This window comes from Poecilia latipinna, unplaced genomic scaffold (genome assembly GCF_001443285.1).
Source record: "Poecilia latipinna isolate Pla-1442-1.1 unplaced genomic scaffold, P_latipinna-1.0 Scaffold129, whole genome shotgun sequence".
In the NCBI taxonomy this organism is placed as follows: Eukaryota; Metazoa; Chordata; class Actinopteri; order Cyprinodontiformes; family Poeciliidae; genus Poecilia; species Poecilia latipinna.
This window is the reverse complement of record NW_015112745.1, coordinates 242,516-257,002: the sequence shown is the minus strand read 5'-3', so window position 1 is coordinate 257,002 and position 14,487 is coordinate 242,516. Positions and strand designations below refer to the sequence as shown.

The following is a 14,487-nucleotide window of genomic DNA, read 5'->3' as shown; positions in this document are numbered from 1 at the left end:
AGTTTTATCAGGGCTACATTTTATTAAATAAAATATAATACAAGCAATGTACCCTTTTTATCTTCAGACGTTTAGAAAATGTCTCCCTCTTGTGGTTTGTATTAGGAACAGCAACTTAAATAATAAAACTGCCCACCCTACAAATTTTACTGGGAAATTTATGTCATGAAGAGAGAATATAATATTTTAAAAATTACTTTGATAGCAGTGTAATATGTGAAAGCAAGACAAAGTAAAAAAAAATAAAATAAATAAATAAAAATCATGTTTCTATAAAAGAAGAAGTGGGCCCTTGTTTTTTTTAGTTTTAAATACATGAAAAGGAACTGTTGGAACATCACAAGTTGTGCAAGACATCCTGATTACCCACTAAGGCGGAACCCAACCCAACAGCTGCCTTTGCAGAGGTCAACTATTCTGTTTTACATGGTCTCTTTGAAAAACTAACACAGCATAAATTTCAGAGTTGATTCCAAACTGAATTTAAGTTCATGGCCAAGAAACTTGCACAGAATTAACATTCACATATTTTCTCCTTAGGAATTAAAGATTGTACGTTGGTTGTAAACACAAGTCCATCAGATTTTGGTCGTCACCCTTTCGTTGCTGGTGCTCTTGGTGTCGTTTATACTCCCCCTTGAGGCTGGGTCCTCGGTAGCAAAGTGGAGGATGTGACGCATTGAGCGGTTCATGCTGTCTTTGAAACTTTTCCCTACGCACACGTAGATCAGAGGGTTGAGGCAGCTGTTGAAGTATGCCAGACAGACGGCCAGCACCTGAGCCAGGTAGATTCTTGGACTGTGGAAAGAATGCAGAGGGGTTGCCAGTTCGATAAAGTCCATGATGTGCAAGGGGAGCCAGCACAAGAAGAAGCTCAGCACCACAACAACAATGACTCTCAGGGTTCGTTTGGATCTGGCCCGACCACGTGACGGTCCCCTCCGGGTGGTGCTGTAGACAACCAGGTGACAGATGACAATGACAAAGAAGGGGAGGATGAATCCCATCACAAACCGAAAGGATACGATGGGCCAAGAGCTTTCTTTGGAGTATGCTAGGACACATTCCCTCTTATGTTCCCCTTTTTTAATCTCCTGGGCGTAGACAAACTGAGGGATGCTGCCTAGCAGAGCCAAGCACCACACAGCCACACATGCCCATGCAGCTTGCTTGGGTCGCCTGTTGTTCTGGCACCATACGGCTTTTTTAACAAGCAACAGGCGATCCACACTGATCAGAACCAGCTGCAGAATGCTACAGTACATCACCAAATAGAAAAGGCCTTTAACTAGAGTGCAGGCTAGTGGGCCGAAGTGCCAGTGGTCATCATGTGCCAGGGGCACCATGAGCAGAGGGAGGGACAGGCAGCACAAAAGATCAGTCAGCGCCAGATTCAGGAACCAAATAGAGGTGACCGAGCGGTTCATGCAGAAACCAGTCACCCACAAAACCAGCGCATTACCAGGTACTCCAAGTAGGACCACCAGGGCGTAGAGGACCAGAGACACTATCTGTATGGGTTGAATCTCAGGAAGTAAGTTTAACTCTGTGAAATTATTCACAAAGATGTCAGGGTATAAATCTTCAGTGAAGTTGAAAGAGTCCAAACTGTCGGAATATTCTGAATCCATAGTAAATTAAACCTGTAAGTGAAGACAACATTTAATTGAATTAGTTATTGTCTAATTTCATTTTAGAGACAATAATCTAGTGTACATTCTCATAAGGGTATGTAGATTACCTCTGAAAAAAACACAAACTAATAAAAACCTATTAGATTTAATGAATGTGCCTACTTACGGTTGATTGGTTTGTTGAAGTTCCACCCTGACTCTTTAACAGAAAGTTATGAAGCTGCGACTGCATTGAAGAGTACCTTTAACAACTCCAACCCCCGTAACACACATTCAAAGATGTACACACCCATCAGCACAATTGCACAAGAGTCACTACACAGTTCTGTCCAATGAGAGCTTAACAGAGTGATTACATAGAGAATCTGTGAATCTGAACAACTTGAACATTTTGCACAATGTCAAGTTTCCCTGTTTTGAAAGTTTATGACACTCTGACAACACTTAGGCTGCCTTGACCTTTTTCATGATAATGTAGTGTTTTGTGCATGCTAATGAATTTCTAGGAAATTGAAACAGCTAAATCACAGCAAAAGGTGTTTAAGTGTTCCTGTAAACGATTGGGCATTAGTTGTACAGGAAGCACAGTGTAGCAAGTACAAAGAATTTTTTTTTTAATTATTTTTATTTCATTTAGATTTATTTTGTCCTTTTTTGTCACACTTTTATGTTTTAAAACATAGAAGGCATAGAAACCCTCAGCACAATTTTCTTCACAGCTTTTTTAAAATGTTTTTTCGTCTTCATGAAGGATCATACTTTCACTTGTTCATGATTCTGGCTCTTCTCACTTCTGTTGTGACACTTCCGTTTCCTTCAAGCAGATTTTTATCGTTTCCTGGACATATTTAAGAAACAGGAATTTAACTTTTTTGCTACACATCATGACAAGTTTCTTATTTGTCATTATTGTATTTTACTTTAGAGTATTGAAGTGTATTTTACTTTACTTGAGAATTTTGCTTAGGAAAGAAAAAAAAAAACCTTAGGATTATTGCACTACACACTATTATTGCATAAGTCCTGTGGAGGAATCTCATTTTCTTGCTAGGTGTTTTCCAGTCCTTCAGGGCTGGTGACCTGAAACGTTTAGATGCATCTCTGCTCCGACACACCTGAATGAAATAATGATGTCATCAGCAGGACTCTGGAGAACCCGACTGCATTGTTGAGGAGGTAATCCAGCCATTTTATTCAGAAACTCAAACAACTTTACCACTACGAGTTTCATTGACCGGTGGTCAGTGGCAACATTTATTTTTTCAAACAAAATAGACATTTTCAGAAAGTAGGTACACATAATAATATCACACTAACGTTTGTTTGTTTTACACATGGATTGCTTCCCAGCAAACTTTTCTGATTTGAAAATCATATTGTGGAGTAAAACGAAACTTGAGAAAACATTGTCCTACACGTTTAACATTTGAACATTTTATTGTGTAAACTTATGGGAATGATGTTGTTCTGTGACATTTGAGGAAACATTTGAAATGAAGAACATTTCCCAACGTGTTTCACATAAATTATATTGTGCGGTAACATGAAGAACAACTCGGGGTAACATTTTCCCACATCTTACATTCAAAGATACTCTTATGTAAAAACATTAAAACAAATATGTAAATTTATAGTTTGCACAACATGTGAAACCTGTGAGGAAAACCTTTCCAAGTGTAAAATTATGATGTTTTAAATGTGAAAATTGTTGTGACGCGAGAAAATAATTGTGCTGTAAAATGTGTAACACGGAAAACATTCCTAATGTGAGACAGATGGAAAAGGAATTCCATGGAAAAAAATGTAAAACGCATGAAAATCTTGTGTAGCAAAATGTGACATCACATATCACACACACCCCTCCTAATGTTGAGGGGTTTTCTATGTTTTTTACATAATGATAGGAGGAATTTTAACAATTAAAAATGACTACAAGCTGAAGCATGTAAAACAAAAGTAATGTATTTAGATTTCACATGTCAGAATTAAATCTTTCCATAACACAGGAACCAGATATAGAATTTATTCCATGTTAATGGGATAAATGTTGCCTCAGGTGCGTTTCACACATTGAAATTATACAACATTCAAAGAATTTGTCAACATTTAAAGTACATGAATAACATGTTACAATTTTTAATTTTACTTCAGTTGTTTGTTCTCATTACATGAAAAATTTTAGTTCGTATGTTTTACGTCAATGGAGTGTGTAGTGTCTGGATCTTGCCCTAAGTAGAAGAACTTTAACAACATTTCAAACAAGTAAACGGAATATTTAAAATACTAAATATGCTACAACCCTCATCTTTCCCATATAAAGAGAACAAATACTTTATTGTTAAAATTTAAAAAATAATAATGTCTGTTTATTCAGATTTCCCACAAAAGCAAAAACATTTTGGGGTTTGATCTGTTCAAACATTTATCTTACTTCAAGAACTGTTGGTTTTCTGCTGCTGAAAGCAAACCTTTGTTACAAAAAACACGTAAAAGTCCTGTGCAGTTCCAAGTTATATGAACCATCAGCAGGCAGCTAGCGCACTGTGATTTACTACGTCCTACATGCTGGAGGAATAAGCACATAAATATTTCAACTAAACTACCCAATGTGAAAGGAAAAGGAGCAGAAAAGGGGGAAAAAAGTTGCGACATCAGGGTTTTTGAGAATATGGAACATCCCAAAAGAAATGAAACACAAACCTTCAATTTCAGCTAAATGTTGCCTTAAAATAAACTTTTAAAAGAAAAACCTGTCCATTTGTGTTTGGATGATTATCTTCCCCGATCAGAAAACATCAAAATCCTTTCAGTCAAAGACATTGAACCAAAATGTCCCGGTTGCCTTGTCGTTTTTTGTTGCGTTTTTGTTGCTGTTGTTGTTGTTTACCTAACTATTATCATAACGTGTTTGCTGCTTTGCAGCTGTTTTTGTTGTTATTTTTTCATCCCAACAGTTATTGCCACAGTTCATCTCAAGATGTTTCCTCGCAGGGTCAGCAGAGGCGATGTTCTTAGTGGAAGGTGGGGGCACTGTTGGGAGGAAGAGTCGGGGTGTCGTCTCTAAATGCATCAGACTGAAGGTCTGCAGAAAGAAAAAAGTTTTGATTTAGCTTTAAAGCTTTGCAAAACTACACACTACAAAATTCAGAGAGTTTGCTCGGCCTTCAAAAGCAGGCATGGGTTCTCTGCCTTTACCCCGTTTGCCCTGTGTTGGTCTTTGTTACTTTTTTATATACATAGAACCAATTCAAAACTAGCGTCATTTCAAAGCATTTTACAAAACACTCCGGTCCAGTTAAAATACAGAAATATATGATACATTAAATCTTGGTATCTAGACAGATTCAAAGTCCTAGTTATAAGACAATGCAGTTAAATTCGGTTTATGTCATCAAGCTTTTATTCAAATGAAGTCCAGCTATTTCAAATGAGCGACGGGCTTTGCAGCAATTACTTCACCCGAACAAGGATGTGGCAGTTGTTTGCAATAGGTGGGTAACATTGCAGCAATCCCTCATTCTGGGCATTACAACTAATTTTGAAAAGCAAAAAAAAAAAAAGAGGAAGATAATGGCTTTTAATTTTCAGTTAGAAATTTGTTTTATGCTGTGTGTGTTTTTATTTTTAAAACCTATTTCTCAAAGTAAGTATCTAATCAAATAATTGCAAGGGCTTAAAACTAATGAAAAAATGACTGAAACATTTCACAGCTGTCTTTGAAAACTGGATTGATGGAGGGATTTGTTTGCTGCATTAGAGCTGTCCTATTGTACCACTTATGGAAAGGATCTGTGTTTACTTTTCTAAATATTAAAGAATATGCTGTGTTTTTTTTTGTTTTTAGGTTTACAAATATTATTGGATTGGCTATGGTCTCAATGGCTTGATGTTGTTCTGGTTGCACATATTTAGTTCCCCAGTTAGTGCCAAACTGCCCTTGTTACTTTATATTTGTTGTCTTAAATTTTTTTAATTAATGTACAATGCATACTTTCAGTCATTTTCAAAAGGAATTGGCTATATTTTTGCTTTATTTTCCCCTGTAGTGAGAAGGCTATCAGAAAAATCATAGAAAGTGTCATATGTAACATGTAGAGAAATTTCGGCTTTGTTTGGAAATGAGGTTGTGTGCAAATTTCCTGTTCTATTTATGCTTCCTTGCAAAATTTTACATCATTTTTTCCTATGTGAGGCGTCACGTAGTTTAAAAAAAAATGCTTACAGATAAAGTAGCAGTGTGATGTGAAACCTCTCTATCTTTGTTTCATCCTATTTAAGACAGAAGTTTAATATGAGCATATTTCTTTAAAGTCTTTGTTTGCTCCATTTTGATTTAATCTTAAGCTTGTTTTCTCTAAAGTTATTAATTTATGAATAATATTTTTTGGTGTGGAGCAAATAGGACCCTAAAATGCTTGATTGCTCAAAGCTTACAGAAATTAAAATATTCATATGTGCCCCTCAATATTGGCTAATGCTGCTAAGAACACTTTGCTTTATTTTTTATAAATAGTTTTACATGCCAAAAAATGTAAATATATAACAATAACATTTAAACTTATGTGAACATTTAATTGTGTAGGATTTCATAACTGTTGTAAAAATATCACTGAACATTTTTGACAGAATAAAATTTTGATCTAAACATTTAAGAAATTTGATCTTTTTAATAGTTTATTTTTTTAAGGCACAACTGTTTTCCACATTAAATTAATATTTGATGCGTAAATTATAATTTTCTGTAAAACATCGTTGTGAAGACTCGCAGTTTTTTTATTGTGTGCAAACGATAGATTCAAATCAAATTTTTTGCAACTTCAAAGCTAAGTCCAAAACCGGGGGAATGTTCATCAGCTCACCAAGGAGTGTCAGGCCTGACTGCTGCTGCAGTGCTATTGATGTCTCCTCCTTTTCCTCGTCTTCTCCCCAGTCAGCAATGTTGGCTGGGGGGATGCACTGCTCCAGGAACAGGTCCTCCTCATCGTCTTCTGTTTCTATGTTCTCGGGAGGCCAGCGCAGCTCGCCGCTTTCCACTTCGCTCACTTCTGTGGGCTCCACAACGATGGAAGGCAGACGCTCCTTGTCCCGATCTGGACTGTTCAGTGACACCTCTGGGCCCAAGACAATTTCTATCGCGTCTGGGAAAATCTGGAAGAATCATTGGTTAAGAATTGAAAAAATAAATAGTCTTGCTCTCAGAATTGAAAATACCTCGGTCGTCACCTATTTAATTCTCTGTTTTTCAACGTCAATATTCCTGCAGATTACAAAATCAACAAAAACACATTATTTATTCAGCTTTAGGATCGTATACTTCAATTTTAATGGAGTTTGAAGGATTACCTAAATTTCTTCAAGCTCACAGATGATTAGGACAAACAACCTCAATTAGAGTTTTCAGCCTAGTTTCCAAACATCTTGTGCTAATGGTACTGCTCTTTTTCAAGTCTCCAGTAGCATAGTGGTGCATACTACTGCAGGAGAATGTTGTTTTGCTCACGTTAGACGTGATTTAAGGTTTTTATTTGGTTCACTCTCATATTCTGATCCTTTTCTGTTGCTGCTTCTAAACTCAGAACTTCCTCTTCTTCCATTGCTTGTGGTATCCCACAAGGTCCTGCTTTAGGGTTTCTTTTTTTATTCACTCTTTCAGCCCGTTTCAAACACTTTATATTTCTTATGCCTTACATGACATTCAGTTGTGGATCTCTGTGTTGTATGTTGTATGAAACTGAGACACTGAGTATTTTATATCATAGCTATGCGAAATTATGAGCTATTCAAAAAAGATTCAGAAATATTTAGGTAACCTTGTAACATTGTAGTACAACGATGACGACAGAGCCCACCTGGAATGGCAGTCTTTGGTCCTTCTTCTGCATATCTTCACAGTTCGGATCTTGATCACTCATCTTCTGCACACTCCTGCAGAAAGAGAATAAAATTAAACTAAGGAAAATTAGGGAAATAACAAGAAAAATAGTTTTAAATTATCTGCAGCGAGTGGAAAAAAGTATTTACCTTAAAGCTTACCATGATGGTTTTTCAAATGTTACATAATAATGTAAATACCAATTCAGAATGATGGCTGCATTCACATCAATGTAACTCTCACTTCAGGTTTTTATTTGATTTGTGTGCAAATCTGCAGTAGTTTACAGTTTCTTTAGTTCTGTTTATTACCATAAAAATGCTGAAGTTTCAGGAGGATTTTGGGTGAAGGGTTTTGAAAGTTTGTTTCCCTGAGTCAAATCATCTGGTCTCCCATGTAACCTCACCATTGCCACCATGTGAGTCACAATTAAAGCTCAGTTACCACAGAGTCACATCATCGAGCATCCCAGCGTTTTGACTGGCTTATGTATTTTCTGCCCCACATCACGTTGCCCAATTCTGGTACAGATGCGTGCAAGCATGACTCCCACACACAAAGTGAAACACATTAATTCTGCAGATTAATACACAGTTCAAACTGGGTTGTAAACTAAGACGGATCATAGTCTGTAGTCTTTCCCCCTTATTTGATTTTCTGGCTCGGAACCTGCCTGAGCGAATGCTCTGTTTCATTTTGGCCAGCCTACGAGCTCCTATAAATAATTGATTGGGTTTTCTTTTGTCAGTAACATGGATGTGTTTGTGAATGTCCCACCTACAGAATGGCTGATGGGAAACAGAAAGGTCTGCAGAGCTGAATCCAATCCTCTATTTATTCCTCTTTCATGCTTCGCTTCTGCTTTTCTCCCTGCTTCTCATTTTGTTTCATATAAGAACCACTCAGTGCATAACCCCCAGGGCAGTGACCCAACCTCCTAAGTCTTGCTCTTTAATTAAATGTCCATTTAAAAACTGATGCAATCTAAATTCTATTCTGGGCTCTATTATCAAATCACAGCTACATAAATGTCCTGCTAGGTAGTAAAGCAATAAAAATATTCTGTGAATTCTTCCCTGAAAAGATGACCTGTGTGACTTTTGATTGAGAACAGGAGGATGAGAAAGGGGAATGTTGTCCTGCACTTATTTGTGGTGCTTATTAATATAGGACTTTGGTCCACAAAAACACATTTTGTGCTTATTTTTACCTAATTTTTCAGTTTCAGTTATACTTTTATTTGAAGCTGTTGTCTGGTAAATAACAGAACCACAAATGTCTGCTTAGGATCAATGCTGTATTTCCAAAACATTAATTTGGGGAAGCTTTAAGACTTAAAAAGTGCCTTTACACAATTTCCAGAGAAGTCACTCTTCTCAGGAGCCACATTTACAGAGCAAACCCAGTCAATAAATTAGAATATTATTGTAAATCCAATTAATATGAAGAACTTTGTCTCAAAATTAAACACATTACATGGATTAACTACACAGAGATAGAAGTTTGAAGACCTTTATTCCTGTTTATTATAATCATTTCCCACTGTGAAGACATAACATTTAAATTTAGAATATGATGAAAGACCAAAAAAAAAAACATTTTTAACACAGAAATGTGGCCTTAATGAAAACATGTTTAGTACCTCCTTATAGGTTGTCTGCAAATAGTAAGCTCTGCTTGTATGTTTAAGATTGTTATCCTTCTGAGGGTTTTTTTTTTTTTCAGAATTTAGTTCTGCCCGCCTTGCCATCAGCTCTGATCAGCTTCTCAGTCTCTTCTAAAGAGAAGCATCCCCACAGCATGATGCTGCCACCTCTTTGTGTCGTTGTGGAGACAGCATGATCAGAATAATGTACAAAATTGGTTGCTTTTTGCCATTATTCCATAAGGGCCAGATATATGAAATACCCAACTGAGAATTGTCCTGAGAATTGAACAGTTCTCAGTGAAATGTTCAAGGTAAGAAATAATATTTTATAACCTAACTTATTCATTTCTTAGCTCCTTGGTCATCGTGGACTTGTTTCCTCATCCTGAGGAATTCTCTTAACATCAGTATTTACAATGACATTAAATTGAATTGAATACACTCAATATTATTTAAGGGTATTTTATGAAAGAACATTGAAACCTATACATCCCTTTCCTTTCAGTTATATGCTAGTTTATATTGTCTGTCATAAATCACAATAAAACGTTACGGTAATGTGGCAAATGTAAAGAAACCATGAGGCTAATCATATTTTTCTTTACAAGGCAACATGTCATTTTTTAGCAAGGAGATTTCAGAGATCCACCTAACTGGGGGAAGCTGAACAGATTTTTAGCTGTTCTTCTGTTTGTTTGATTTATCATGGGAGGCTTTATGATTCTGTACAACTATATTTATTGTTCACTATGAGCAATACACAAACACTAAGCCAGTTTGCACAATGGGCAAAACGAGGACACCCTGTTCTCGTCCAAACAGGATCGGCTTTGAGAGGATGCTATCATGTTTGACCCACTTGTGAACGTGTGCAGCTTTGCAATTCAATTTCTGATACTGTGCTGTTGACAAGTGTTCCATGCTAAGCTGTTTGTGTGCCACCTGGTATGGAAACTTTCAGCAGCTATTATGATGAAGAAGCTTAACCTCTGTGTAATCCCTCGCATGCATCATTGTTTCATCATTGATTCAGCTCAGTCAACAGTCACCCTCACTTCTCCCCCCCTGCCCCCCCCCCCTTGATGGATTGCACTACATTTGACTGAACTCATCCACAAAATACACTTGTCTCATACATGACAAACAAGACAAGTATACTAAATGATAGATTTTTGTTAGCACAGAGAACAGTCCATGTCTAACATGATTGAATGTCAAATCTACACCACCTTAAATTCCGGTCATAAAGTTGTTAGCAAGACGATGGTGTGAATGATAACAGTTATCTTTTACATTTATGATTAACAAGGTTAAGCGTTTATATCTATTGTTCCTGTTTTCACACATCAGATTTTTTTCTCTCACTTGCCTACATGTTGTAATTTTTTGTCAAGCACAAATGAAGGAGACATTGGACTGAGATATGACCTTCAGAGAGTGGCTTGTCTACAAAATTTACTGCAATCAACAACTCATTTACCATATTTGGTCACAACCCAGAGCTACAGTTAAAGCCCTGTCACCCTCACGTGTCTCAGTTAAATATGGTGTGTTTATGATTCAGTAAGGACGAAACTAGTCTGACTCATATTTCCCAAATGACATAGTTCTGATGACTGATGGGACAAAAGTGGAACTGTGTGTCCCAATACATCTGGCAGGAAGCTAACACAGCATTTACTACAACAAAATACATTTCGCTGTTCTACGTCAGCACCTTAAACTTTAGCACGCTTTAATTATGCATCAGGACAACAGTTCAATGTGCTACAGCAAGTTTGACCTCCAAATAGCTAAAGAAAAAATTATATATGAGGTTTTAAGAGGCCTAGTCAAAGTCTGGACTTAATTCCTGTTAAGGTGCTGTTGTATGAGCTTAAACAATTCGAACATGAATTTGCTTTTGTTTTTGCAGCTCCATTGCAGCTGCAAAAGACTCAGCGTACGTTATGGCAATAACCAGTTATTACGTTTAGGGGGTGGAAACATTTTTACTTAGGGGCTAGTTATCTTGGATTGCTCTTTTCCCAAATAATTTTTTAGTTTTTTTAAACATACTTTTTGCATTTAGTCGAGTTATATTTGTCTGATTTAAAAATTTGCTTAATAATAATAATGTGAATGTACAACAAAAACTGGGGGGGGAAAAACAGTAAAACCTGTCTCACACCTCTGTTTGTCTTGCCACTGTTATTTCCTCAACTGCTCCAAAACATTTTGAGGGCCAAAGCAGACTAAAACCTGATGAGGATGAGGAACTCATGTTTCTTGACAAAACCCTCTTGTTTGGCAACTGTGAAACTCAGGTGTTGAGAAATCTCTGGAGAAAAATTACAACAGTCCATTTTTCTGCTTCCTGTAAATAAAAAGGATTGTATTTTAAACGTTATGTGTAAAATTCTTCATGCTAGCTGCATGAAGAATTTCATCTGTCTGATGGGGCCAGATTTTATTCACAATATATTCACAAAATAGGAATCTTTAATGGATAAATATATTTACATGTCAATGCTTATATGACATCACTCTCATCACTCTTCACAGATTTCCATTTTTTTACTAAACAGCAGACAATAGGCAAACAAACTTTCCTGAGATTATTTCATAGGATCAAATAAGAATTGGTGAAACTATCCTATAAAATGATACAAATAAAAAAACTGATAAAAACTTAAGTGTGACTTTTAGTTCACACTAGAAAACAAGTTTTTTCAGCTTACCTAACTCCTTTTACCAGCTAATGACAAATGAATTCCTCATAAAGCCAATGTTGACAGGAAATATTCTATATGGTGTTATAAATTGAGTTTGAATTTTGTGGTGCTAGTTTTGTCAATGATTGAAACTATGATTATGGCCAGAACTTTAACAAGGGAGAGTAGCTTAGGACCCCAAGCTTTTGGGGTCCCTAAAGTAGTGGTCAATATGCTTAGAAAGGCACTTTGTAAATTCTGTCCATTTACCATTTATCATCATGAGATGTTTAACTTGCTTGATTTTCAGCTTTATGAGAATTTTTTGTTTTTTACAGCATTAATGCAAATATTATTTCAGTCACAAATACAGTTGTTTATTCACTCTGAGTTTTGGGGGATTGTTTTTCAGTGTTTTTATAGAACACTTTAATTTTCCCCTCATTTTTTTTTCTGTGGTTCTTATATTTATCTTGCACTTAGTGGTTTATTCTCTAATACACTGATAGGAGAAATGAGAGGGGAAATGGCCCTTAAAGTTTAACCTAATCTGAAGTGCAGATAAGAATAACAGCAACTGTGGGTGGCAAATATCTCACTATATTTAATTAGATGTTGTCTTAGGGATTTTACTAAGTAGCGGATGCTCAATTTGCCTCCCCTGCATTAAATGTTTCTTTACTTTTTAAAAATGTCACTACTTCTAAATGTTTGAATTTGTAGGGAAGAATTTCTTTTGTCAATGTCATAAAAAAATTGTTTGCTTTCAAATGATATTTTGAAAATATAATTTTCAAAAATGCATATCTTTTTTCACATACAGATTTTGAAAAGGATAAGTCTTTTGCTCATTTTCATAGCATAAATTAAAAAAACTGTTTTGGCAGGTAATTTGACAGTGTTCAAGCTTTAATTATGAAACTTGAAGTGAATAGATCGAAACACTGTATAAAAAAACCTGGGAAGAAACTTCTAGTCTAAACCATGTTGCATTGGGAAGAAGTTGTTTGGTGTTTGTGAGTCAGGCATAAATGGAAAATCCCTATGCCTCTGAAGCATACAGTGTATATCCACTGATAAATGTAAAACACTTTCCTGTGACATTTCAACATGTTTTTATCAGTTAATTTCTATCTCTTACCATTGACAGGAACTTTTATTCTAGCAAAGCCTGTAGTTATTTTCTTCAAGATCATATCTTCATGACTCTTACTTGAATTGCAGAGTTATAATATGGCAGCTAATTTAGCAGATTTTTACTACTTAGGGTTTAATTGGTGTCTAAAACACCATGCTTCCTACCCTTCTTTAGCAGTCAGGTGCATGTCTTGTTCGTCTTGGCATAGTTCCACAGTGGTGAAGCTTGGCTCCTCCACGGTGAGCAAAGGCGACACCAGAGGGGGTGCATGAGGGGGTGAGCAGCTCCCACAGCATTCCCCCTCTGCTGTCCTTCCACAGGAACTTGTGGCCTCCAGAGCGAAGCCTGGAAGAAGTTGGGCTTCCAGACCTTTAGAAATACCAGAGCTTGATAGAAGATCCAGTTGCGAGTGAAGCTTTGGTCTTTCTTGGTCAGTCAAGGCAGCCCTTTGCTTCTCTGGTCCAGGTCAATATGACCTCCCATCTGCCCACATGTGCTCCCCTCTCTCCTGTATCCAACTTCGCTTGGTTTCGTCTCTCTTTCTCCCTCTCTGTCTCTGGATGTTTCCCTTTTCCTCCCTACCAACTACAAGGCTTTGGGGCAGAGACGGATTAGCGTCTCTTTCGATTACAGAGGCTGATGGGTGACGTCAGTCTGGCTTGACCATCCCCTCTGATGAGTTGGCACACTGGGTCACTCGTACATCTGCAAAGAGAGGTCACACAACAGTAAAGCCATAGAAAAACTCAGCAGAAACGACAACAAGATGGACACTTGGAGCTTTGCATTTATATGTAGTCTACAGGTCTTCCTTATCCTTCTGTCCATCATTATCATCAAGACTCTCACTGCATCGTCAACTGTGCATCCCTCCATCTGTGGATTTAGATTGGGACAATTCATGGAATTAGCTCAGAGGATCAAGGGCTCAGGCGTGGGGAGGGGATGGGATGTGTGTGTGTGTGTGTGTGTGTGTGTGTGTGTGTGTGTGTGTGTGTGTGTGTGTGTGTGTGTGTGTGTGTGTGTGTGTGTGTGTGTGTATAAATAGATATATATATATATAACAGGCAGACTGTTGCTAAACAGGCAGAGCACCACAAAATGCAATATGTAATCCCATCTGTAGGCTAAATAAAGAGATCTTAAGCAGAACAAAGATAATGCAACATAAAACGTGTATTTTCTCCTTAACTTTAATGTTTTATTTTTTGAAAAACATATTAAAAACTGCACATCGTATTTTCCATCCACAGTTGTCATCAAACATTTATGATCTCTTTAAAAGATGTTACTGAGTCTATATGTCCAATTTAAATCCAAAGAGTCCATAGCTACATTTTACTTTTTTTTTCAATTGCAGAATTTTCAGATTTATTTGTTTTTGTTATTATTTTTGTAATTACAGTCATATTCAGTAAGTTAGATCATGGGTTCTAATAAAATAAGAACATTATCTAGTATAAAACAACATACTTTGTTTTTAAGCCCACATTTTATAATTT

General features: G+C 36.7%; 2 protein-coding genes across 3 annotated transcripts; both read right to left on the bottom strand.

Moving 5' to 3' along the window:
- Positions 1 to 1,903, bottom strand: c5ar1 (complement C5a receptor 1). The gene is made up of 2 exons (XM_015028588.1): positions 1,801 to 1,903; positions 1 to 1,643 (listed from the first exon to the last, which is right to left on the bottom strand). The coding sequence occupies exon 2, from the start codon at positions 1,629 to 1,631 to the stop codon at positions 579 to 581; it is 1,053 nt and encodes a 350-aa protein (XP_014884074.1). The 5' UTR covers positions 1,632 to 1,643; positions 1,801 to 1,903; the 3' UTR covers positions 1 to 578.
- Positions 1,904 to 4,276: 2,373 nt separating this feature from the next.
- lbhl (LBH regulator of WNT signaling pathway, like) lies at positions 4,277 to 13,821 on the bottom strand. Of its 2 annotated transcripts, none has more exons than XM_015028586.1 (4): positions 13,150 to 13,821; positions 7,484 to 7,559; positions 6,494 to 6,782; positions 4,277 to 4,716 (listed from the first exon to the last, which is right to left on the bottom strand). In XM_015028586.1, exons 1-4 carry the CDS (start codon positions 13,170 to 13,172, stop codon positions 4,646 to 4,648), a joined length of 459 nt encoding a protein of 152 aa, XP_014884072.1. In that variant the 5' UTR covers positions 13,173 to 13,821; the 3' UTR covers positions 4,277 to 4,645. The 2 variants fall into 2 exon arrangements, with proteins under 2 accessions (XP_014884072.1, XP_014884073.1); XM_015028587.1 differs by lacking the exon at positions 13,150 to 13,821 and adding an exon at positions 12,989 to 13,089.
- Between the last annotated feature and the right edge of the window lie 666 nt (positions 13,822 to 14,487).